Source organism: Dermacentor silvarum, chromosome 1 (genome assembly GCF_013339745.2).
Source record: "Dermacentor silvarum isolate Dsil-2018 chromosome 1, BIME_Dsil_1.4, whole genome shotgun sequence".
NCBI lineage: Eukaryota > Metazoa > Arthropoda > Arachnida > Ixodida > Ixodidae > Dermacentor > Dermacentor silvarum.
Window position 1 is genome coordinate 158,144,124 of NC_051154.1, and position 27,863 is coordinate 158,171,986.

Genomic DNA, 27,863 nt, shown 5'->3' on the forward strand with positions numbered 1-27,863 from the left:
AGTGTAACACTTAATTGTTTCACTATATTGTGTGTATGTGTTCTAAGGTAGACAGAGCAATGAGGTTGGTCTTATCATTCAGAAGCATGCACACACACACAATACCTTGTTTAGTAAAATCTGAGGAACTGATTTTTTGCAAATCTTTTCGGAAAATTGCTGTATGTTCCAGTGTATAAGTCACATTTTTTTTCTAAATTTTTCGTCTGCTACTTATATACCGTATTTTTCTGCGTATAACCCGCCACCACGTATAACCTGCACCCCCAATTACAACAGCCGGGAAAGAAAAAATATATATCAGCGTATATAACCCACGGAGATAACTGCATGCAACAGCCCTCAAATATGTGCAAAAACAGTCCATCCACGGATGCACGACTCGTCCACGTAGTATCTTCGGCCACCGGCTCTGTTCCACCCTCTTCAGCGATGCTGATAAAACCGGATTCACATACGACGGAGGTGATCGCGGACGAATCAGTCATGTGACATCTGACGTGAATCGGATCGCTTAGCAGGCGCAGCTAGCATTCACACGACAGAGGATGACAGTGCGGCCGGAGCAGCCCTCGCATGAGCAATGGCGATTTCTTTCTCCGCCGTATCGCGAAGCGCTTCGCGTGGACCGAGGGAGCGCCGCGGGAACTGGTGACGTACGAGTTTGCCGGCGCCGCGTGCACTATTCGCAAAATGCCGACCCTTAATGAGGAGGAGAATTGACGACCATGAAGGATGGGAAAAGGGAGCTTCAACACGCAGTGGTGGGGAGAGGGTGGGATTCCCTAGGAGATAACGAAACTAAATGGCGGAGAACTTTGCCTCGAGGTGTGGCTTCACGGAACTTTGCCTCGAGGTGTGGCTGCACGGCACCGCGCTGCCGTGAAGCCACACCTCCAAGTAAAATTCGCGTATAACCCGCACCGCAACTTTACTGTTAACATTTTTGAATTTTTGGTGCCGGTTATACGCGCAAAAATACGGTACATTTTTTCGGAAACACTGCCGTTAAAATTGGATTCGATGCTATGGCCACGCGAAGCGCGCAGGGTTGACCTCCTCTGGCAGTAGATACGGGTTGTGTGCCTACTATAGAGGTACCGGGTTCTTTTCGTGATCGAGTTGCCAAGCGCGGTGCAAGATCAAAGGACGGGGCAACAACGCAAGCGGTGGCAGGCTGACCGTGAGTCGGCCGACTCCAAAGTCGTCACATCTGCAGATCGTTTTCAAGGTACAGCGCGTGCCACTGCACAAACGATGCAGTTACTACCAGAGTACAAGCCACCCCCCCTCCCTCCTGCGCTGCTTTCCCGTTTTCTTCCCTTGTGCGCGGTTCAGCTCACCATCGCACGCTTTCACTCGCACATACAGCATACGGCGCGCGGGGACGATATCGCCCTTGGACTTTATACAGAACATCGTGGCGACCACGATGGTAGAAATGCGCCTGGAGTGTCTATATTATTGCTATGACCCATGTTCATGAAGTGAAACATTACTTTAACTTTTAGAAATCGCTTACCGAATGAACAGGTGCGCCTTATATATGTTGTTTTTTTTTTGGGGGGGGGGGGGGGTAATTGCCATTTTGAGGGTGGTCACGGTGTAAGAAATATAGGTGTTGACACTCGTCACCCGCCGCGGCGAAGAGTGCGGACAGATCGTGTTCGCTGTAGCCACGCCCCATCGGCCCCTGAGCCGCAGCGCCCCCCACGCAGTTGCGGCCGGCGCATGTGCTACAGCCACGGTGTCACGGTCGCCTGGATCGGCGGGCACGCCGACAAAGTGACGGGCTTTCTCTGCGTCACCCCGCCGCGTGCGCCGATCCAGGTGGCCGTGACGGTGTAGCTGTGGCACATGCGCCGGCTGCAGCTGCGTGGGGGGGCGCTGCGGCTCAGGGGCCGATGGAGCGTGGCTACAGTGAACACGATCTGTCCGCGCCGTTGGGCGGAGTGTCAACACCTGAAGTATTTCTTACACCATAGGGTGGTTCAACTTATACCTCTGTCACATGCGCACGCAAAAACTCTTTTACGCAAGCGGTCTTTTACCAAGTTGAAAGACTTTTGAATGAAGAGGTGTTGCGCAGCAGACACACAGCACCGTCGATCTCCTTTTTCCTTCTGGACACGCTACCGAAAGCGTGGCGCTAGCGTTTGAAACAATATCGGCCAAAAAAAAAACTTGTGTATCTCGAAATATAAAGTGAAAACTTATCGTTTACACGTTTTTCAAATAAATTTGACATAAGAAACGGTAATATAAAGATTCATTTTAGTAGTTTAAAGAGCGTCATCACGTGACATCCCCAGCCCGTTCGACCTGCTTATGAGAGTACAGAAGAAAATGAGCATTACTGGGTTTACTACAGCTTCTGCAAGGCATAAAATTATTTTTTATGATGAGTCTAGGCAACAGAAAATTACGCATTCGATTATTTTCTTTAATATATGATAATTGCTGGTGCCCACTGGTTTTGAGGCTACTCCTTTTCGGCCGTAAAGGAAATTGGCGAACTCCTTTTCCAGAAAAGACCAGTTCTGAAAAAGCGATCGCTCCCTGTCATGTGTCTGCGGGTGAAACTCTTTTTTGGGAGGAGACTTTTTGCTTAAAAGACTTTCGAGTGCCCGTGTGACAGGGGTATTATACAAATGTGCGACCTATAGACGGGAAAATATGATAAGTAAAAAATCATGCATTAAGTTTTAACCAAATGAAATAAACAAAAATGGACCTCATACGTGAAATAAGCAGATAAGATTACACACCTATAAATTTTCAACACTGTAACTCGGATAAAGATTTTTTTTTAATATTTGACCTAACACCCAACTTGCTATATTTACTGTGGTAAACGATTTACATCTATAATGCCGCACTATAGCTATTAGGATTTTCTAAAGTAACCGCAAAGGATGCCAAAGGTGTCCAGTACTGTTTTTCTTGTCACTACATTCTGTTTTATGACTTCTATGTTTCTTCTGTTGTTTAATCCATCTGCACATCACTTCAGGCTGTGCTTTCAATCTTTCATTTCCTGCTGTGCATCATTGCATGTTGAACATCTCTTAAAGCCTCATTGGAGCTGTGCAGTATCTATAGAGTGTGTTGCAGTGTACATCTCACACACATTGTCAGTACCATCAGTGACTGGTCCAGCATTATGCTGGATGATTATGCACTGCTCACTGCCTTCACCAAGTGTACATTCACCTATGTGTGATCATGACTGTTGATTGCAGAATCTCTGATTTGAGGAAAGCTCCTATTTTTCGGTAATTATTTTCGGTAAAGATCAAAATTTTGGGGGAGGGGCAGGCCCCTAAGCCCCCCCCCCCCCCCCTGGCTACGGGCCTGACTGCTAGTCATAGAATCTCTCGTAAAGTGACATACCTTTATTGAGCAAACCTTTGTAGCTGCTGTTTTTAGTATTCTCATCCAAATTTGGTATTTAATTCACAGGACATCCTGTGCTGTGCTGGTACAAACAAAATCGGCAAGGGCACTGTGAACAAAGGTTTTTTGACGGATTCTTAGACTCTAGTCTTTATGGTAACTCTAGCCACCAGTTTGCCTAAATTTTTAATTTCTAGTACAAATTCGCAACCAAATACTGAAAGATTAGCTTAAGTTTGCACCTCCACATTTTGTCACAGTGTAATCAAACTTCAAGAAATGCCGTTGCAGGAGCAACTATGGTCCTTCTATGCAAGGAAAATCATTGCATGAGGACTCCACATGTTTTGGTGCCCAGCACAGATGCCTTAATCACAAAAGTGAAATGCTAAACAACTCTGATTATATATGCAATGATTGACATAATGCCTGTAAATTAACCTCTGGAAGGGGCTTCCATATTCTATTTATCCTATGCACAGTAGATTGCATGCATGAAGGCAGGTGCAATGACAATCTGGTCTTTTAGCAATGACGGAGGCTGAATTTCACGTAAATGTGGGACTGATTCTTATAGTGCTTCAGTCTGTTGTACTTCCGAAAGGATTAAGGATTTGATGCCCAGGTTTAGTTGGATCACTATCGCAAATATTCAGATTGTAATGTCTACCATGCCCCTGTAAGCAAGCTGAAGTAGAAACTCATCAGAGCAAAAAGACATTTGAAAACAAGAAATTGCCAGGGAAGCTTTATTGGTAAAACCAGTAACCTCACAGAAAGATTAAAGCAAAGTCAGGATGATGTGGCCGAAAAACTCTCTTCATTAAATGCCTTGGTCGAGCAGCATTAAGTAATGGGTGATGCTATTAACTGCGATTCTGCCCGTGCCATTGCTAAAATAAACTTATCATCCCCCGTGCTTTTAGAATCATGCATGCCATCTACTGCACATATGATAAACAGAATGCAGTTCTCTCTCCACTTCCTGAGATTTATTTGCAGACATTGCAGACAATGCAGTCATGCATTGCATATATAACTTGTAGTTGCTGTGCATTTTTTTTTTTTCTGTGATCAACGTACGCATACTGTGTGCTGAGATTACATACTATATGTTTTATTTTGCATTGGCAAGTATACATTTTCATATGCTATGTTCTTTCTTCTGACAGTCCTTAGTCAAATCCTTAACTTCAGTTTCTATTGAGTTTTCACACTGCTGAGAACCAAGCTTTTGTAGTTCATGGTGCAGAGTTACAGCAGTCACTTGCATATTTCTTGATAAAGTTTTTAAAGGGAGCATTATTTACAGCAAGTGAGCTGCTCTCTCTAGCCGTCATCTACTGCAGCTGTCGTGCAAGAGACCTCAATGACACGTTGCCAGGGTGATATGACTGTCCTGTAGCACAGTGCCTATATATACCCACTATACTTGTAGCCTATTTGTTGCATAGAAATGTGTGCTTTAGAAATCCTGCATTCAAGTAGTATGTGCTTGTTGAGAAGCATTCCTGTGTCTGCAGCCGTCCAAGTCATCTAGCAGACCACTGCCAAGTGCAAGCGACTTGCCTTCCACGAGTGCTGACGAGGCAGTTTTCCCGGAGGACCCCGGTCATGAGACTCATGAGGGAGAGACTGCTGTGCTCCCTGCTGCACCCACCGCCGCTGCCACCATTGCTGCGCCCGCTGCTGCTGTCCCTGCTGCTGCGGCCCCTGCTGCTGCCCCTGCTGCTGCTCCCACCATTGCACTTTCTAGTGGTCCCTCTACTTCCAAGCTTGTACAGCCCCAAGAGCCTAGCCAGGTTAGCTCCCTGGTTCCCAGCACCTTGAGTATGTTGAAAGTTTACCAAATTGTTATGCCACGGCAGCCGCATTTCGATGGGGGTGAAATGCAGCAAACATCCGTGTACTTAGCTTTAGGTGCACATTAAAGAACCCCAGGTGGTCGAAACTAATCCGGAGTCCCCCACTATGGCGTGCCTCATAATCAGATGGTGGTTTTGACACATAAAACCCCATAATTTAGGTAATTTAATATTTTTTTGTAGCATCCTCACTAATGAACTGCCTGTGTTGCTTGGTACATTTTCACAAATACTGTTGCTCCCCTTTCATTTTTCTTAGGTTTGGAAACGCTGTTGTGAAAAATTAAGGTTTACATAAAGTTAAACTTTATTCTGCCCAAGTTTTGTTCTTGCACTATGACACTGACAAAGTGTTTAGGCATTTCACTTCTTCACTGCATACATGGTCGTTAAAGTGCTGAAAAAAATTGGCACCATTAGACTACAGACTTCCCCACCTGCCATGGTTGAGATAATTGCAAGCAACTTCTTTCTTGTCATGCACTTCTATTCCATTACAGACAATCTGTCACTAGCATTTATTCCCAGAACGTTCTTGGTTAAGTGCTTGCACTTTTAAAAGATGTGCACATCATTATTCAAGTCTTACCTGTTACATGCCATGCATAACGCATAGTTGTCAGCACATGGGTTATGGCCAAGTCCGGTATGTGCATTATAGTGCAGGCCCTGAGAGAATCAGTTCAAATCCTGTTACAGGACAGATTATTGCGGGGAATATTTTTCTGCTTTCTTTGACAGTGGTGGAGGACCCATGTTTTTACAAGAACATGGAATACTGTATGCCAACTGGACTCCGCCGAAGAGAGGCCACTACGCTTTATAGCTTATGGCTAGGGGTGGCATTCACGAAATCTTATTCATGTCTCATTGGAATGGCCGACAATGCTTTTTGCAATGCCTGTCTTTGCGAGGAGACGCTAGAACACATTCTATGCGACTGTCCTGAATATAATGTTCCGAGACAGTCCCTGGCGTCCGTTCTAGCGCACCTTGACAATAGACCAATGTCAGTTGAAACGATTCTCGCATGTCGTCGACAGAAGACATCGCAGCTGAAGGCGATGAAGGGACTACTTAGGTTTTTAAAAGAAACGGGCTTGGACAAGCAGCTGTGACAGTGATGTCACATACCACGCAAGAGTGACGGACTGTGACTGACGATGTGTGTGCTGTGCTATGTGCTCTCTCTCTCCTCCCCATCTTTCATTCCTCCCCCCATCCCGCTCCCATGTGTAGGGTAGCAAACCGGTTGTGCTAAACTAGTTAACCTCCCTGCCTTTCCTTCTCCACTCTTTCCTTCCTTCCTTGGAATACAAAACCAAGGTTGTGAGCCGTGTATTTGCTCCCACATTTAAAAACTTGAATTGCCTCATGGTTTATGTGCACGGTAAAGGTCGAGTTCATTTGTCACAGTGAACTAGTTTTAGTGCTGACATACGCAAACACAAGGGGCACATGACACACAAAGTTTGATGTATCCTGTGTTCCCTTTTGTGTCCATATGTGTAAGCACTAAAACAAGTTCATTATGTGTGCAGTGTTGATGTGCACACATTCATGTGTGCCAAACGCTGTGGTTTTCCTGGAAATATTGCACACTCCTAATGAAGGCTGATGAAAGTGCACAAAAAAACATGAATGCAGTGTTTGGCTTATTTTAGTCACCTTTTGCTTATTGCTACAAAATGTAGAGACCTTTTATCTGGGCACTTCACAATGGCTCATATGCTTGGGTCTACCAAACGCAAGATACCAGGTTTGATTTATGGCTGTAGCAGCTGCATTTCAGTCACAGCCTACTGCAAAAACAATGTACCGAGGTTTTTGTGTATATAGACAAAGGTGTTGCTTTGTAATGTAAAACATGATTCTTACCTATTACTGATATTGTGATGTTTTTGCGGCATGCTAACAGCACTATGGTGTTAACATGCTTAAACCCAGAAAGTTAAATGTGGAATGCTTGTGAATTTGAAATTTTTAATCAATTTTGCTACGAAGAAATGTGGCCATTGCACAAGAATATATACTGCAGCTCAATCCCCATCTATGGCATACTTAAGTTATTCTGATCTTCTGAAGCAGTTGCAGTGCATTTAAGGAATATCTGTTGAACAGTAATGTCTATTTTAGGTGCCAGTGAGTGAAGTGCCACCGCTAGAAGGTGCAGCTCAACAGCCTCCAGTGGAGGACACATATGCTGAACGGATACGCAGCCTTCTGGCCTTCGGCTGGGCTCTTCTGGACAGCATGCTGATCAGTGCCACTGCCAAGCTCAATTCAGTCTCTCGGGACTATCGTTATGTGGCACGCAAGCTTGCTGACGAAAAGCGCATTGTCAAGGCTCAGGTGAGAAATTGCCACTATCTTGCTGCCACTATTGAGTGCAGGATGAGTACAAAAGGCTGAATGAGAAAAAATGTACATGCATGCCAAGTGTATGATGTAAATTGTATTTTGGAATGCGTGCACATTTTATATTCACACGTGGTGTACAAAAGTTTCTCAAATGTAAAGTGTGTCGCTTGTGCATGGGTCTAGCATTTTTCGTTTCAGCTGAGAAATGCCAAGCTAATGTGAACAGTATTCATGCTGCATATCCGGTGTTAATTGAAAAGGGTTATGTCCGAGCATATTGCAGGAAGAAAAGCACTGAGGAATTTATGCTAAGTAACTGTGAATGTTTCACTATATGAGAGCAGTAGTCATTTGTCATAGACATAGCATGCATTAGTACCCTTTCCCAATTTAATGTTGTTCCAAAGTGATACAAAAATGTCAATTTATTTTATAAAATAAATGTAATACCTCTTTATTTTATTAATAAAATAATGTAAGTAAATATGTTTTTTGTCAATTGGCATATAAATTTGGTAGATTAGCCCAAATTAAAAGGCACTAAAAGCTTTGCTTTACTTCAAACAGAATCTTGTAGAAAATTTGCGACCAGGAGTAGGCTCTTTACTGTAATGCTTTGTAAGCAATCTCGAGCCCTTCATTCATTGGGACAGAAAAGTTGAAAAACAAACACTTTGAACAGTATAAACATGTGTCGAGTTAAGAGTAAAAAGTGTCGGGAGAAGAAAGCAGTTGGCACAAACACATATTTTTGAAAGCTGAGAGAAACAAGAATAGACCAAATATTTTAAAAGTTTGATGAGACACTAAAGACTGCTTACGCGTGGGAATGCAAAAGCATTGCAGTCCCTTTGGTAAAATGTTTTTAATTGATGTTTTCAACATGTATTGAAGTTCTTTCTGCTGCTTCGGTGTGTGTGTTTGTGTATACACTGGCCACAGAGCAGAAACATTCGGACCATTTTGCTGCAGAACGATGAACTTTATTTCAAGCAATGCAATTCTATATGTCTAATGGTAGGTCTGTCGTGATTATGTCATCATCTTCATCATCATCTTCACGTTTCACAGCTGTCGCTGAGGTAGACACTTCAGAGTCCATCCCTGTAGAGACGGCATCGATGAAATCCGAAGAGCAAGTGACGCGTGGGAAGCAGCACACTCATTTCATACACTCGTGACGTGGCGTCGAGAGTCCATCGCAGTAGACACAGCACCGATGAAGTCTGAAGAGCAAGTGATGTGCGGGAGGCAGCGCGCTCATTTTATACACGTGACGTGGCGCCGCCACCTCCCCTTTGGCTGTGCCATCATGTGGCCAATGACACATGCACTAGGCCACACCATTAGTCAGCCACACGGCTGCGACGGGATGTGTGCAATGACGCACACACTAGCCACACCTTTAACCAGCCAGAACCGTGGAGCCGCCGTAGGGGAAGCGTGCTCGTATCGCACCTCGGAGGCTCGGCTTCAATTTCCACCCAGACCCAAATGTACCAAATTTTCTTTTCAGAGCCATTAATTTACTTTGTTTACAGGAACCTCCCTGAGAAATTTGACGCCAATCCGAGTATTTTTCAAAGTGTTTTTACATTTTGCGCTGTTGGCCACTTTTAGTACCATCGCTTGATCACGCCAGATTTTCTGCCTCATGGGGCATATAATACTTTCGCATTAATAATAATAAATAAGCAACATACACTAAAATTGAATAAAGGAGAGAAATCAGTAAAAAAAATTGCTTGTAAAAAGAAGAAAAGAAGATACAGTTAGCTCGGTTTTGACCAGATGTAAGACGGCAGAAGTTGAGCGCAGCCGTTTTTATGTTCTTGTCATTAGTAGGATAATGAATTATTACAAAGCTTCCTTTGAAACATTAACTCTTTCCCTACCATGGGGAAAATAGGTGTTTTTTGTATGTTACGACATATGTTTTTTTCTGAAGGAACTACTGCACTCAATATTTAATGTAATACATAAACAGAAAGCAAAATGAATGCATGTCTCATGCATAAAAGTTTTATTAACGAGATATATCTCATAAAAAAGATATAAATTGTTAAAATCAAAAATGTGCAATAAAATTGAACAATGTTTGTAATATAGGCGCCGACTACGGGGGGGCGCCGGGGCTCCGGGGCTCGAGCCCCTTCCGGAGTTTTACGGGGAGGGGGGGCTTGCCCCCCGCCCCCACTCCTAAAATGTCATTACCAGAGTCCTGTTACCCAAACCATTTATGGTTTCTTTTGAGTTGCCTCTACCTTCTTCCTTAAAATGTTGCTGTGGCTAAAAGCTAATTACATCATTGTTGATGCGGACGTGCACGGCTTTTATTCATACTTTCGCTTTATTTCTGAAAATCCTGACAACAGGAAAACAAGCGCATTAGAAGCACCAACGGCGGCTACCTTTTTTTCATTTCAACATGTTATTTTAATTTCCAGTGTGAACACCATGCACACACACATTATATTTCAATGTGTACACCGGACAAAGCATATTATATTTTTAAAGAGAAAGAGGTAGCCAACGAACAATTATTTATAATGATATGGATAGCCTATGCCTATAGAATGAATATGTTGCTATATGTTCAACTCGCTACAAATTGCTTTGCGCGCTTTTTTGACACTGAAAAAGACCTGCAGACTTCAGTGACCCCTTCGGCAGAGTCTTTTATCAACTGTGTGTGAAATGCACGTGAATGATATGATATGTGTCTCAGCATTGCTTCTTTTTCCTGTAGGTAATGCTAGCGACTCATGAAAAAAATACATAATAATTCGAAATATCACAACGTGCATGCAGAGGTCATAAATATATATAATTAACTTAGTAACCGAAATGACACCAACCCGGATTCACTCGAAATCAGAATATAACAGTCATGCGCAGCAGAGCATTTACTAGAACTCAGAATTAAAAAAAAAAATAAGAGGCTGCAGTTTCTCCGCAAAGGCGAAGCAGTATTAGTGATAGCAAAGCATAAGACAATTATACGAAGGAAGATTCTTTCCGTATAAATCCGTGTAAGAGCCGCACCCCCCACTTGAAAGCAAATGTTTTTTTAAAAATCCAACCGAGAAGCAATCGCGCTCACCGCTGATTCCGATCTCGCTCCGCTGCGAATTTTCCCGCGCAGCGTGCTTTCGCGAGTCGCAACTATAAAAAAATAAGTCGGTTACAACTTAAAAAGCCAGGAGAGGGCCCCTGCCCTGCCCTGATCACTGAAGCGCAGCAGCCGATTGCCACCTCGACTAAAGAAATAGTCCCCCTGACGCCACTCGGCCCAGCTCAAACTGCGGACTGCTATGTCCTGTATCGGTGGGGTCACCGGCCGTCCGGCTCATGACGTCAGTCTAGAGTGCGCGCCCATTGGGGGATGCATACTCGTGTGCATACACCTTTGAGGGGCGAATGCCGCTGCCTTATAAAGTTGTACACGACAATAGATGGCGAGAGGAGGCGATCACGGAGGTTTACGACAGATTTCATACCCGTAGTTAGAAAAATTAAATAAAATGGCCCGCTCCGGTCCCTTGTAAAGCTCGTCAAAATTGCGGCAAAAAGTGCGGCCCTCACACAAGTCTGTACATTGGTTATATCTATCGCCTATATGAATTGTAGTAACATTTACTCACTAATTAAAATAACAAACATCGTGCAATGCACGGACCATGTAAACCTGTAAATATCCCGCTGAATGACCACGAGCAGTCGCTATCACAACGCTGACATTATAATGAACGCCGGCAGCGGGGGCGAACGGTTCGTACAGCCATGCGATTCACCGCGACTGCGAAAATGAGATTTATCATCATCTGCATATTTTTATGTCCACTACAGGACGGCTTCGGTCAGCGATCTCCAATTACCCCTGTCTCTTAAGTTAGGCTATGTGATCTGCTACACTAGGGGCTAGGAAAAACAGCCTAAGAAGGAAGACAGCGCGCATGAAGTTAGCAGCCATCCCTGCTCGCCCTTGATCATTGTACTCCCCAATGATTACCAACAATTGGATACGGCACGCAGGCCGTGTAAGCGTCAACCACACACAGTAATTTGCAGCTGCGGCAGGGCTAGATGAGAAGACGCGTGCTCTCCTCCCCATGCGCGCATTTGATCACGTGACCTCCAACTAACCCGAATATTGAGCGCGTGGGAAGATAATGTCCATCAAGTGTTACGGCTCAGCATTACGGGCTTTTTCTCGCATCCATAGTGTATGGGTCGCTCACTCATATGACTTTCGGACTTTATACGGAATATCACGGTGACGACAACCGCGAAAATTTGCCTGGAGTGTCGATATAATTGCTCTCGCAATAAAAGGAGAAATAGAAAACGGGTGTCAAGCTCGCTTCTACCGCGGCTGCGGACGTTGCAATGTGCACCGGCTACAAACACAGCATGATCACCAACGACAAAACCAATAGTGGGCACCTCGCTTATCGGTACTTTGCCTGAACCCGTCTGACGCTGAAAAGGAAGCGTATTTTCCACCGTATAAGCACCAGCGGAAACGTAACACTAGGCACGCGGGCTCAACCAAGAGACAGACGCATGGCTCATCCAAGAGACGCCAGTCTCTTGGCCGTGCAAGGGGACTCAGGCTGTAAAACTGAATTGTCTCCTACTCTGAGGTCTTCCAAATACTCATATAAGCTCGTCACTTCAGTGAACCATCTTTCGAGGTCACTTTCCGCCTATGGTTTTTGAAGACAAGCTTGTATCTACTAAGAAAAATGTTGCATAAATAATGAGATAAACAAAATGCATTGCCGTCTATTAAGCACTATCTTCGAAAAAATCAAAATGTTTCATTGAACAGGTATTCGGCTACAAAAATTTAACTGCAAGCACTACAGTTGGGCAGGCTGAGCTGCAGCCGCCGATGTTCTGTGCTGGTTTGCTTCGTTGTTGCTTTCATACTTTCCGACAAAGCGTGCCCCGACTCGCTGCTGCTCGATGAATCGATAAGATCAGTCGCAGATGCAGCGGAATCACGAGATCTGCTATCTCCCAAAGCATGCGCGCCGTTTACAGAGCCGTACATTTTTGTGTGCAGGTTTGACGATCGCGAAACTTCGGAGTGTGTTTAAAAATCGCCGCCTGGCAGGTAAAAATCGAACTGCTTAGAAAAAAAAAATATAGTTCCTCCTCTTTCACGTTCGATGGCGCAGTGTGTCCGTGAGCGGCGCAGAAGGTCTCGAAAGCGGCGTTTCAAACCATCGATAGCGGGTGGCCATTTTTTCGTTCTCCTTTGACGATCACGAAACTTTGGAGCGCGTTTAAAAATTATCGCCTCACGGGAAAAAAGCGAACTGCTTAGACAACTAAAATATTGTTCTCCTCCTTCACGTCCAATGGCTCAGTATGTCCGTGAGCGGCACGGAAGGTCTCGAAAGCAGCGTTTCAAACCATCGATAGAGCGCTAACGATACCCAATGAGCACGGTACGGAAAAAGTTAATGCCTGTTGTTTGCTACTTCTCAAACTTGTGGATGAAATACAATTGTTTATGTTTTTGTGTCTGCAGAAGAATGAAAGTTTGACTTAAATATAAACAAACCATAGGTGTTTAGAAGTTGTGACTTAGCAGGTTAAAATGTTCACCGACTGCTTTAGAAAGTTTCTTGGCTCTATCTTGTATTCAAAACTAAGCCCACCAGGTTGACAATCTCTGCTTGCATGTGATGGGTTTTCTTGCTTGCCACCACTGCAAAAGAAGCATTTACAGAACTCCCCCCCTCCCCCCGCCTCTCACTATCACAGCTAATCCTTCCATTTATAGACATTTCCACTTCCATTGTATAGCTCTCACCTTATACTCTTTTGTACATGCTCCTTTGTCTTGGAGAAGAGGGAGCTGAATAAATCCTGCCTAGGAATGCAGTTGTTGCCTTGTCGAACTGTTGACTTGAGGCTGAGGCTTCACTTTTTCATCCACTGTTGATCGCTTCAAGTATCCATTTTCCTGTGAGCCCTTTGTCTGGTTTGTGTCAAGTTATGTTTTGCCATGGTACAGCCTTCATAATGATGTCTTTATCAGTGTATTGGTTAGGCTCGTGTAATGATGAGGTAGCCATTGTCCTCGTGGCAAACCAAAAACATTTCTTTCCTTACTGCAGAAAACTGGCCTCTCTCTCCCTCTTTTTTGTGCTTATTAACTTTGTTTAATTTATAAATATATGAGCTGTAATGCCTACTCGGATATGCTCAGATGTAGCGTAGTTATTTTGAAAAAATGCAATGTAAAAATAATGTGTTAAATGTTCTTGACCATTTAAATGGTAAAGGGACATTAAATAGGAACATTATGTTAATTTTTAATTTGTATATTACAGCTATGAAACACCAAAAGGGTCAATCTTATGTGTGGAGGCTTAGTAAGCGATAATTTGTGCGATAATTTGTGTCCTTCAATACTTTGTACTTATGTTGTTAAAATCATAATAAGGGAACACCAATTATGGAAAATTATAGAATTACAGAGCATTCAGTAATTATGGAACATAAAAGTCAAAGAAACGCCAACTCCACTGCTGGTGGCAAATTTGTAAAGCAGCATAGGTAGCTGTCAGAGCTGAAAATCAGGTGATCCAACAGATTCTGCTTAGTTTTCGTGGCTATTTTCATTTTAATATTGCACACTCGAAATGAGCAAAGTATAGATTTTGTCTTCCACTTCAGAAGTGCCAGTACATACGTCGGAATCCAATTTTGACATCACCTGCCATTTAGGTTTTATTTGCAGCTCCCCGAGTCGGGCCAAAATATTGCCAAGTGCTACCAAAAGTGAAAGGTCCATTTTTAAAGCTATGCAATAGATGACATTACTTGTAGAAAAATGCCAGTCAATGTTTGTTAGCATGTCAAAAAGCAATTGAACCATTCAAATTGAATAATTTACGATGGCGCAGTAACGAAAAAAGGGTTCAGCTGAGATAATGGTGGCTAGTTCTGTTAGAGCTCCTTAATTTTCCCATCTGAGCATGATATGGTAGTTAATTTATCAAGATTCTAATTTATGTTAACTAAAAAAATATGTCAGTTCCTTGAGTTCAGGCCACTGCTATTACCCAGCATGGTGGCTCAGTTGTTATAATGTCCTGCTGATGTGAATGAGGTAGCAGGTTCAATTCCCAGGTGTGGTGGCTGCAATACGATGGAAGTGAAATGTAAAAACACATTTACAGAAAAACGGTAGTAGATTTAGGCGCATGTTTAATAATCCCAGGTGTTAAAAATTAATCCATAGGCAGTACAGTTAAACCTGCTCATAACGAACCTCCATATAACGAATTCCTGGATATAACGAAGTTTTTCTATTCCCGCCGTTACTCGATAGAAGCACATGTATTTGAGACCTCTATGTAACGAAGCGGCAGCGAGAGACCCCCTCGAAATAACTAAGTTTCCCCGCCGACAACCTAGAGATTTCGCCCCAAATTGTCATTTTTGTGCCAGCAGCAACCGGAAGCACCTTCTCCGCCGCGACAGAATGCAAAGCGGCGGCGTCGCGCTTGGCGCTCTCAAATTGACGGTGACTGCGAGGCGAGAGCAAGGGTGCGCGTGCGAGGGTGCGCGAGGCGGGCCTGCATCCCTCGACCTGGCGATCTTGCCGCCGCGGGTTTGACCTTGCCCCCTTCTTCATTCAAACCTGATCCCGCCGCTTGCTGCAGCTGGCCTAGCCCGCGAAGCCAGCATTCTCCTTTTCCTGTTGATGTTGCCGAAGAAAAAAAAAAGCTTTCTTTTTTTTTTTTAACGGGTTGGCAGCACCGCTCTTTGGTTACTGCACAAGTCTCTGTGCTTCACTTCACTAACCTGACACTAGGTGACACTATAGGGCCGTTTATAGTCCGACGTAACGAGAGAGCGCGCACGCTACGTCACGTTGGCGAAAACGACCCCCTAGGGCTATAGTCGAGCGCACCGGCGCAGCCAACGTAACCGGCGGCTTCCGACGTGCCCCAACGAACCTGGCGCCGAATTGGCTCCTGACCCATTCGCGCGTTGGTCGCGCCGACTGTGCCAACCCACAATGCCATTTTGCGCGAACAAATAAAGGCGCCCGCGCCACTTCGCCGACGGCCGCAGACAGCCGTTCAAAGTGGCGCGCAGGCTTGGGATCGTTCTTCGCATGCTCTGAAGATAACAGCCGACGGCGCGCGCGTCGGAGTATAGAGGAAATGGCGTTTCGGGTGGCATAGCGTGACTGGCCGCAAACGATGCTGGCCCGCGCGCGCGCCGATAACGTCGGGCTCTAAACGGGCCTTATACGACGCTACGATGCCATTGGTAAGCGGTAAGAATCGAGTAAATAAGATAAGCGTTTCTTTTTCGAATTTTCGTGCCGAACTTGCATATAACGAAATCCTCTTTATAACGAAGTTTTTTGGGAATTTGTCAATTTCGTTATATCTAGGTTTAACTGTATTTTTATAGCCAACTTAACAGCATTAAACACACAGCTTTAAACACAAAACTGCCGCTAATCTAGCCAGAAAGGCAGAACTGAGCCCTTACAATTTTTAAAACTAAACAGGTCATGATTACATCATCAGAAAATCGGTTATCTTAGCTAAAATAAGCGAATATGAATATATTGCGTGCTTTCACATTGAGAGTCTGATATAAAATTTTATGTTCTTATGAGTTCTTTTGTGTGTGTTCCTTCCCAAGTTCGTTCATGGCCTTGCCACCACACTTGGCGAGCACACTGTGAAAAGCAGGAAGTTCCACTTCCATGAGTAAGTACGACTCCCATGTGCTTCTTTAGTTCATTCTGAACTTAATGTAAACCTAATTATGTTTATGTTAACTTGTTTGCTGCTAACTTTATCGGTTCTTTATGAAGGCAAGATTTCGCTTCCGGGTTTGTTGTTTGGACAAATTTTTTGTGTAGTGTAATATTTCAACTTTTATTTTAAATTTGAACACGTAGCCTAATTCATATTGCTAGCATCATTTACAGAAATAAACAAAAACATTAAGTGTGGAAAGAAAATTTAATGTAGGTTTTTCTTATATTTTAAAGTACATATGTCTATAATTAGTCTTGCTTGCACAGATGCTTCTGCTTGGGTATTACCTGTAGCTTCTACCATCATATTGTAGTTTGCGCTGCCTAATCACTGTAGTATTCTTGTATATTTTACTTATACTTTTTTTTTCTGAACCATTTTGTTATAGACACTCTACAGAGGGTCACCATGCTAAGACTGTGCCTGACAAGAAAGGCAGTGAAGAAATGCTCCTCAGGTATGAAACTTCTTATTTAGCTGTTATGATAGAGCTTTGTCAACTTGTGTATAACTAGCAATTTTACTTGGAGTATTCTGTCCTCATTATTTCACTATTTCATTATTTCATTAGTGCAGTATTCTTTGTAGGGATAAGAAATTCAAAAAAGTATATAATGGCCACTCACACACGGGTCATTCCATGCCAGACATCTCAGACATTGCGCTTGACCCTCTCCGATTCCATTTCACAAAATTGTGGTCAATCATTTTGCTACACTATTTGCCCTCGTAAACTATGTTTGCAAGGAGCAGGAATAAACGTTTAATTTCAAAACAGTATCCTGGGTGGGATACTCTAGGTGGGAGGTCTCCTCATTCCGGGAACCCTCTGGCCTTCACTGCCTCCTTGGCCGTGGTGTCCTTTTGTGATTTGAACGTTGGAATGTTGAGCGAAACCTAGGTTGTGAAAAAACACCTGCAAAAATACTATACCACATGGGAGCGCCTTGTGAATATGGTGGTTGCTAGAAGAGAAATCCGACTTTCTTATTCCCTCCCAGTAGCAGCCGCTACTTTGTCTCGCAGTGTGCTTTGTGGAGAAGCAATGCGGCGATTCTCGATCAATTTTGGCCTTTTTTTTTACAAAAATTTGACTAGTTTTACAGACACAATACAACTACATCATTTGTCTGCATAGTTGGTGGTAAGTGTGCGAAAAAAGTATTGAAGTCGATAGGCGAGTAGTTTCAAGGTGGGAGAGGTGCAGACACTGAAAAATCTGCTAAATGTTTCTCGCGCTCCAAATAAAAAAATTCACGCTTCAATTCATTTTGAAGGGTGTACAAAAGAGATTTATTTTTGAAAGTGTAATGAAAGTACTTTTTGTTCCAGGCGCCCAAAAATATTTTATGTTGAGCGTCCGCTGCATCCCTGGGCGCTGGCCCATAAGTATGCTTCACTGTGCCACACGCTTCTCTGGGCCTGATAGAAGACCTCATATTTCACTGTCACGATGCTAGATTGATGCAGATGTGGCACTCTGTTTTTCTTGAAGGCGTGCCAAGAACTTCGTCCTTTGCTCTGATGCGAATAGCTTCGCGTGCCTGTCCCTCTTATGCTGCGAATAAATTCATAATTTCTCCATGAGGCCATGAAATGGGAGCTAGTGTCAAAATCTGTATTTTTCTCAATCATCCTTCTTCAGTTTCATATTTTTCTTTAAACTGTTTCATTAGAGTTGTTTAGTCACTTGTTGAGAGCTCATCGCTCGTGGGGATCGAGGTGCCTTCCTGTGCCTCATCCTCCCGCTGGCACGTTGTGCTTAGCTCGAAGCTCGATCTCCGGGAACCACCGCCGTAGCGGCAACATGTCGGACAAGGCTAGCGCGCCGGATTCCCGGGGGCTGCCACGCGTCCCGGTGACATTTGCTTGCGTGGTGACTCGACCCCGGGAGGGAGAAGCACGGTTTGCACGGGAAATTAGCTCCATCATGCTAGCTGTGTCCACCGTATTGCCGTTACGGCGGTGGTTCCCGGAGATGGAGCTAAGCACAATGTGTGAGCTGGGGGATGAGGCACGGGAACGCAATTCGATCCCCACACGCTGTAATGTTCAGCAGATGTTCATGATTGTTGAAGACCCAGTATGAATAGACTTGTCTTTTTGATGCTTCTCTAGAGCCGTTTGACTTTCTTTGTGTAGGTCTGTCGAGCATTCTTTCTTTTTAAAGGACTTACCCCTATAGCAGCCACTGTCTCATTTAGGTATTTATCCGCAACTTCCAGCTCACTCAGATCAGAGTGAGTTCCACTTTCCTGGAGAGCGCCTTCAGGGCTTGTAGCTTTCAGCATAGTATAGTACATGTGCTTCCACTTCAGGCCCAACCTCTCCCCAGGAATGAGTCCCAGCATATATTGGAGGTTAGCCAAAGTTGTAATCATGCATGTTCCAGGACTATTAATGTGTTAGCCTTCTTAGGGTACTTCAAACACTTTCTAAGATTATCTATGTTTGTTTGTATCTGTGTTCCCACCTACCTGGATCACTGGGTAGTCCTAAAGCCCCTCAATATATAAAATTAGCGCCAACCACTTCCCTCCTCCTTCGTTCCATTCTCCCCCTCGGCGTGGCCTCGACGATGGCGTCGCCTATGTCGGACCTGCCGTAGCAGACAGCGGCTAACGCGCTACTGGAGGAAATCTGCATAAAACTTCGTTCGAGCCCTGCGGAGCAGTTTCTGACGTGACATTTTGCTTCATCAGTCAGTAACTGGCCTTAATAATGCTGTGTTGGAATTGCACAATAAAAAGTAGTAAAAAGGACCATTATTTAAGGCGTAAAGTGTCTGCACGTTGAGAGGTGATGTTGCTGAAGCACGACGCATGCACTTGGTGTGCTTAAACCCCCGCAGGGGCGTCTGCGTCAGCAGGCGTTTGGTGAGTTGCGCCACCACGTACCCGAGCACACGAGGGTTGGACCCTCCCGCGTATAGCCGTGCGCGGCTTAGCCGTGTCTGGGGAAAGGAGGATCCTGGGGGTTGAGCTGATGCTGGGTGTTCGGACCTTTAAGGCCCCCCGGCGGAGGCAACACACCTCTTCGGCCTCTGCTTCATATAGACGGCACCCCCGGACTGACCCACCCGGGGGAAATTGGCAGTCGCCCTTTCCTGTCCTCCTTCTCAATCTTCGTCTTTCTCTCTGACTTTCAATCTTTCCTGTCTCCTACTCACTTCCTTTTACTTCTGATCTTCTGGGCGGCAAGGGTTAACCTTGTGTGGGTAGCCAACCTTGGATATTCCATATTTGGTTATAGTGGTGACGTACAGCTGGCGTCTGCAGGCCTTGTGTTTACAGGCCCTGCAGCGTCCCCTTGTTGGGCTCCATGGTGGGTGGCTGGCGTTGCTGCCGAAAACCCAGATATTCTTATGGCTAGTCCTTTTCCACCACTCCCTGATCGCCGTCTGAAAAGAGGGCGCACCGAAGATGTGTTCCAGTTTTTTGGACGCCAAACACAGAATTTCCCCAGATTTCATGTCATTCACTCTGAAACCTCAAACAAATCGGTACGAACAATGTCACCATTTCTTGTCTCAAAGTCTTTGACTAATATTTTTGGACCAGGCTTTAAAGCATCCAGGATGGCAAGCGGGGATCTCCTCTTGGAGCTCCGTGATGTGAAACAATATGAGAAACTGCCCAATCTAGTATCATTTGGGGACACCCAAGTGACAGTAACCCCACATCGTACTATGAACACCACCCGTGGCGTTATCTCAGATGATGATTTAATGGAGCTAACCGAGGCTGAACTCTTGGAGGGCTTCAGTGAGCAAAATGTGATAAACATTAAAAGAATTAAGATGAGGCGCGACGGCAAAGAAATCAAGACCAAGCACCTAGTACTCACTTTTGGTTCAAGTGTCCTGCCCGAGTCCATCGAGGCCGGCTACCTCAGACTTCGTGTTAGGCCATACGTGCCAAATCCTCTTAGGTGCTTCAAGTGCCAGCGATTCGGGCACAGTTCACAGAATTGCCGAGGCCGGCAAACTTGTGCTAAGTGCAGTGCCAATGAACATTCCTCCGAAACTTGCAATAACACTCCACATTGTATCAACTGTGATGGTGAGCACGCCGCATACTCACGGTCGTGCCCGTCATGGAAGAAAGAGAAAGAAATTGTGACTATTAAAGTCAAAGAAAATATCACATTCAAGGAGGCACGTAGGCGGGTATCATACCTGCCCAAAAACACCTTTGCCGATGTGGCGCATCAGGGGGCAGTGACACAACGGCTACCGGCGCCTGCCCGGCCCGCAAGCAGCAAGCCCGCAGTGACGCCATCCGCCCCCTCGGCGGCTGCAGCTAGCGCTGCTCCGCCAACTCACAAGAAAGGGCCATCGACCTCTGGGCTGGTGGCCTCCAGGGCCTCGTCCCTCGAGGCGAGGCCTTCCCGTCAAACCAACCGCTCGCAAGAGCGCGTGTCCAGCGCCTCGCAAGAGGCGATGGACACAACAACTGGCCAGACGGCGCCGTCAGCGCCTAAGGAGCCGCGAGAATCTCGCGATCGCTCCAAAAAAGAATAAGCCCGCATCACAGGGCCCGACAAGGGCTCTGTAGCTTAAGTTAGTCTCCTTTACACACAGCACAAAAAACACTTTCAACATGAATACACAAATTATACAGTGGAACGTCGGAGGACTCCTACACAACCTCGATGACGTCAAAGAAATCCTACACAAGTTTAATCCGAAGGTGCTGTGTGTTCAGGAGACACACCTTAAACCTACACAATGCAACTTTCTCCGGCAATACGCCATCTTTCGCAAAGACCGCGATGACACCTCGGTGTCATCCGGCGGTGTTGCTATCGTAGTTGACAGAGATGTTGCCTGTCGAGAACTGAAACTTCGTACGCCCCTAGAGGCAGTTGCTGTCCGAGGGGTATTGTTTGACAGGCTAGTCACTGTTAGCTCTATATACATCCCTACTAATTATCATCTTAATAAAACTGAATTTCAGAACTACATAGATGAACTTCCGGCACCATACATAGTTGTCGGAGATTTAAATGCACATAACACATTGTGGGGAGACTCTCGTTGCGATGCGAGAGGACGCCTAATTGAAAACTTTCTCTTTTCTTCAGGAGCATGTTTACTTAATAAGAAAGAGCCAACTTACTACAGCATGGCGCACAACACATACTCCTCCATAGATTTAAGTATCGTGTCGAGTACACTGATTCCGTACCTGGAGTGGTCCGTTCTGAAGAACCCTTTTGGGAGCGACCACTTCCCAATCATGTTAAAACTGACAAAACAAGATCTATGTTCCCACACATTCCCCGATGGAAGGTTGACTCGGCTAACTGGGAACGTTTCCACGAACAAACTTATTTAAGCAGGGATGATATTGCCTTTTTAAATATAGATGATGCTGTAGCATATATAACGGGCTTTATAATTGAGACTGCCACAACATGCATCTGTCAAACTAACGGACTGGCTAATAAACGACGTATCTCGTGGTGGAACGAAGAATGCAAGGAAGCACGGAAAAATCAAAACAAAGCTTGGGGACGACTTCGCGACTCTCCAACCGCCGAAAACTTGATTAATTTCAAACAAATAAAGTCCCAGGCTAGAAGAACACGTCGACGTGCTAAAAGGAAGAGTTGGGAGAAGTACATCTCCAGTATAAATTCTTACACAGATGAGACGAAAGTGTGGAATCGAGTAAATAAATTAAGAGGCCGGGAGGTACACCCACTCCCCTTAGTAAGTACTCAAGGAGAGAGCCTGGAAGATCAGGCTGGTTGTCTGGGCGAACACTTTGAATATATCTCCAGTGCGTCCCACTACACACAAGCATTTTTGAGAGTCAAAGAACGCGAAGAGCGACAGCCCCTAAAACGTAAAGGCTCATCGAGTGAGGTCTACAACTATCCATTTACTTTAACTGAACTGAAAGCATCCCTCGCTTGCTGCAATAACTCTGCGCCAGGCGGTGATCGTGTCATATATGAAATGATTAAGCACCTGAATCCTGAAGCGCTGAAAACACTCCTGTATCTTTTCAATGTCATGTGGGCGCATGGATATATCCCGTCCTCGTGGAAGGAAGCTATAGTCATTCCCGTGCTTAAACAAGGCAAAGACCCGTCCCTAGCCAGCAGCTACAGGCCAATAGCGCTAACAAGCTGTCTGTGCAAACTATTTGTAAAAATGATCAACAGGCGCTTAATCTGTTTCCTTGAAAATAACAAATTACTAGACCCCTTCCAATGTGGTTTCAGGGAAGGTATGTCCACAACAGACCACCTTGTTCGCATTGAGTCTTATATTAGAGACGCTTTTATACATAAGCAGTTCTGTCTTTCAGTGTTCCTCGACCTAGAAAAAGCTTACGACACGACATGGCGCTACGGCATTCTCCGAGATCTCTCTGCGATGGGTGTCCGTGGCAACATGCTAAACACAATCGAAAGTTACCTGTCTAAGCCGCACATTCCGCGTAAGAGTGGGCAACGCTTTGTCTAAGTCATTCACCCAAGAGACCGGTTTGCCACAAGGAGGCGTGCTTAGTTGCACACTATTTATTATAAAAATGAATTCCCTGCACACAGTCATTCCACGGTGAATGTTTTACTCCGCCTATGTCGACGATGTGCAATTTGCCTTCCAGTCATGCAATATTGCCATCTGCGAACGACAAGTGCAGCTTGTAATAAACAAATTGTCCAAATGGGCAGATGAGAACGGTTTTAAAGTAAACGCTCAGAAGAGCACTTGCGTACTCTTTACAAACAAGAGAGGCATAATGCCTGTCCCCAGTATACAAATCAAAGGAGATGCACTCTCTGTCAGCAGCGAGCATAAGTTTCTAGGCATTATTTTGGATTCCAAGCTTACATTTATTCCTCATATTAAGTATCTTAAGGCCAAATGCCTGAAGACAATGAACCTTTTAAAGCTTCTGTCACGTACGACTTGGGGTAGTGACCGAAAGTGTCTGCTTAACCTGTATAAAAGTCTTGTCCTCTCACGCCTTGATTACGGGTCTATAATTTATAATTCTGCAACGCCAAGTGCATTAAAAATACTAGACCCTGTTCACCACTTAGGTATCCGCCTCGCGACTGGTGCTTTCAGGACAAGTCCAATCCAGAGCCTCTACGTAGAGTCGAATCAGTGGTCACTTCATCTGCAGCGGTCATACAGCAGTTTTACATATTTTCTGAAAGTGCAAGGAAATATTGAACATCCGTCTTATTCAACAATAAACGATGTGACCGCTGCCACACTATTCCACAATCGACCTGCAGCGAGAAAGCCGTTCTCTTTGCGTGTGAGGAATCTTAGTGAGGAAATGGGTGTTCCGCTGCTTGATCATCGCCCTATGGCCCCAGTGAAACTGTTACCTCCGTGGCAGTGGCAGCTCATAGATTGTGACACATCATTTATAGAAGTCACGAAACACGCATCAGAGGCACACAGTTAAAATGCATTTCCTAGAACTTCAGTCCAAGTACTCGTGCACAGAGTATTACACAGACGCTTCTAAGTCACACGCCGGGGTTTCTTATGCAGCCGTCGGCCCATCCTTCTCGGAATCCGGTGTACTCCACCCGGAAACAAGTATCTTTACGGCTGAGTCCTATGCACTTTTATCAGCTGTAAAGCATATAAAGAAATCAAAACTTCAAAAGACTATCATATATACAGACTCTCAAAGTGTCGTGAAAGCCTTGATGTCATTCTGCAAACTAAGAAATCCTGTACTCATTGAGCTCTATTCTGTTCTTTGTAGAGCTTACGCAACTAACCAGCATGTCATTATATGCTGGGTGCCTGGGCATAGAGGCATCGAGGGCAATGTTCTTGCAGACCAAATGGCCACATCAGTGACATCAACCGCTATTAACTCTACAGCTGCTGTTTCTGCAACAGATTTGAAACCTTTCTTGCGAAAGAAACTGCGAAGCCACTGGCAACGCTTGTGGGACACACAAACAAGTAAAAGCTTCATTTGATTAAGCCACAGCTAGGTTACTGGCCCCCCATAACTAAAACACGACGAACTGATGTCCTGTTCTGTCGTCTAAGAATAGGACATACATATGGCACCCACAATTTTTGCTTATTGGTGATGAACCACCAACCTGTGGTAGATGTTGTGAGAGGCTGACCGTCCTCCATGTCCTCGTGGAGTGTCGGGAAGCCGAAGCCGAGAGAAGGAAACATTTTCCGGTAGCATACCGCTACAATATCCCTCTACATCCCATGCTATTTATTGGTGAAGAACCGCTTTTTAATGCCAAAGCAGTCCTCGATCTTTTTAATGATGTTGTGCTACATGTTATTAGCCCAATAAGTTCGTAGCACATCCTCTCTCCAGAGGATGTCGCTGTGATAATTTTTGATAGCACATGCCTCCAGGCCCTTGTGGTTCAAGGGCTCTGTTTAGGTAGTAGTGCTTCTTGCCAATTACTGTATCTTAAATATTTTAAATATATTATTCTTCTTTCTCAATGCATTCCTCATTTCATAGTACACATCATTAGTCATTGCCATGATTTTAGTACATATATATTTTACGCACTTTACAGCGATAATTTTAGGCCCCTTTACAGCCATGTTTCATCTACTTCTCAGAATTCATTGCTCGACGGCACATTCACAAACACTAGCATGGCGCTCTTTGGCCATAACTGGCCCTTGCGCCATAAAACACCACACATCATCGTGTGCTTAAACATGCGCTTAATTACCAGAGTTTCAAGTTTTTACTACGTGAAAGTACTTGAACGTGGTTTCATGGGTTCATTTATGTACCTGCAGAATACTTTTGTTCAGCGGGCCCGTGAAAGATTACAGCTGTCTTTGGTCAGCAATGCCTAGCAACTGGGCCGCTTCTGCTCTGCGCCTTTTACAGATGTGTTTAGCCGATACACGGGTTCTGGCGGCCATGAGCAAAGTTTTCACATGTAGACGGTATTGATAATCTAAACAACGTACCGGTAGTTTTCGCAGCACCCGAAATCGTTTTTAATACGCAAGCATTCTTTGGCAAGTACCCCAGCTCTGTCACGCAAAAATGCATACGAAAAGTGTAATGTCTTGTATCTGCACAAAAATGCATAATTTGCGAAGTTAAGACATGTAATTGTTATTATAGTGTAAATGTAGATGATTGGTAGCTTTATAAGCAATAAGGAACAATTTTAACCAAAAATATTTATCAGAGAATACCCATAGGGATACATAGGGCTTCATAGAAAACACATGGGAAAGCACATATTAGGGGTGGATCAACTTAAATTTGGCGGTGTGCCATTCATGGCGTTTATGCCGCATATGATAGTTCAATGCATATTCAAACTCTTGAAGCTATTCAGAATCGCGCAGCACGTTTCATATTATCGAATTATTCACGTCATTCCAGTGTCACGTCCATGAAGAAAACCCTAAACTTGCCTGACCTTTTGTTGCGTCGAAGGTCATTTCGCCTTAATCTTTTTCACAAAATCTATTATTATAACAACGATTTAAAGGACATCCTGTTTCATCCACCTCACTATATTTCTTTAAGGACTGATCATCGCTTCAAGGTTGGTCTACCATCTTGTCGCACAAAATTGTGTAATGACTCTTTTGTTCCTAGAACAAGCATCGCATGGGACCACCTTCCCTCCACAATCGCAAGCATAACTGATGACCACGAGTTCAAGATCGCTTTACAAAATGCCTTGTAATATTTTTGTTAGTTGCACGTCATGTCATTTTCTCCCCACTCCTTTCTGTAGTGCCTTCGGGCCCTGAAAGTATTTTTAGTAAATAAATAAATAAATAAATAAATGACCATTTATTTAGGGTCATCCTGCCGTGAAGTTGGACCATGACAGTGTTGTATACCAAGACGTGTAATGTTCTGTACGATTTTGTTTATTTTTTATTATTTTTTTAGTAGGCTGATGGTCGTAAGTCCGAATCCTCCACCAGTCCACTACATTTTCAGGCATGGAGTTGTGCCTGACACCGAAAAAAAAAAATCGCCGAGCGCTAGTGGGGCTATACTAGTCAAGGTGTAACCAAATTAGGAAGGCCCACTAAGCTTCAACAAAGTCACTCCCTCACCAGAACAGGAATTGGCCTCCCTGGTGCAGTATTCGGCCGCTACCTCCAAAATGACTCCTCCAATTTACCCATAGCCCTCAGTCCCCAGTGGCTGCGGTTCTGACCAAGGCGGCGGTCAGACCTGCTACGCGGCACAGGGTGCTAAGAATCTCTGGGTCCGGACAGGCCGTCAATGGAAACTGAACCTGGCAACATTAAACACGCACACCCTATCGAGTAAGGCTAGCTTAGCTGTTTGAAGAATTATCAGGTATTGCCTGGGATATTATTGGCCTTAGTGAGGGTGAGAAGAACTGGTGAGGCTTATACAGTTCTGACTAACGGCCACGTCCTCTGCTACAGAGGTCTTCCAGATAAGAGAGAATCTGGGGTAGGATTTCTAGTCCATAACAACATAACGGGCAACATTGATGAATTCTACAGCATTAATGAGAGGGTAGCAGTTGTCGTAATAAAGCTGAATAGAAGGTATAGAATGAAGGTTGTACAAGCCTACCCCCTAACCTCCAGTCACGATGATGAAGAAATAGAACAGTTTCATGAAGATGGTGAATTAGCAATGAGAAAGGTGCAAACTCAATATACTGTAGTCATGGGTGACTTCAATGCAAAAGTGTGGAAAAAGCAGGCTGGCGAGCAAGCAATTGGCAACTACAGCATCGATTCTAGGAACACTAGAGGAGAGATGTTGGTAGAATTCGTGGAAAGGAATAGACTCCAAATAATTAATACCTTCTTCAGGAAGCGTAGCAACACGAAGTGGACCTGGAAAAGCCCTAATGGAAAAACAAGGAATGAAATTGATTTCCTACTCTCTGCCGATCCAAGCATAGTGCAGGATGTAGAAGTGTTAGGTAAGGTAAAGTGCAGTGACCATAGGTTAGTGAGGTCAAGGATTTGTCTCAAATTGAAGAAAGAATAAAATTAGTCAAGAAGAAACAGGCCAACATAGATGCAGTAAGGGTAAAAGAAGACCAATTCAGGCTGGTGCTCGCAAACAAATATGCAGCTTTAGAACAGGAAGATAAAGACAACATAGAGGTAATGAATGAAACCGTAACTAGATTGATCTCAGAAGCACCAATTGAAGTGGGAGGTAAGGTACCTAGGCAACCTGTAGGTAAGTTCTCCCAAGGAACAAAGGACCCTATAAAGAAACGGCAAAACATGAAGGTGTCAAACTCGAGAGGTCAGATAGAATTCGCTTAACTGTCAAAACTGATCAACAAGAAGAAAGTGAGGGATATTCGAAATTATAAATTGCAAAAGATTGAGGAAGCAGTAAAATATGGACGCAGCATGAAATTAGTGAGAAGAAAACTTGGCATAGGACAAGGCAAAATGTATGCACTGAAA

General features: G+C 44.4%; 1 protein-coding gene across 1 annotated transcript in view; it reads left to right on the top strand.

Annotated features, from left to right (window-relative positions):
- LOC119436281 (piezo-type mechanosensitive ion channel component 1-like) overlaps window positions 1–27,863 on the top strand; it is a 226,650-nt gene that overhangs the window by 160,649 nt on the left and 38,138 nt on the right. Inside the window, 4 exon segments of the mRNA XM_037703080.2 lie at window positions 4,920–5,198; window positions 7,398–7,613; window positions 16,311–16,378; window positions 16,821–16,889. Of these exon segments, the coding sequence (XP_037559008.1) occupies window positions 4,920–5,198; window positions 7,398–7,613; window positions 16,311–16,378; window positions 16,821–16,889 (632 nt within the window).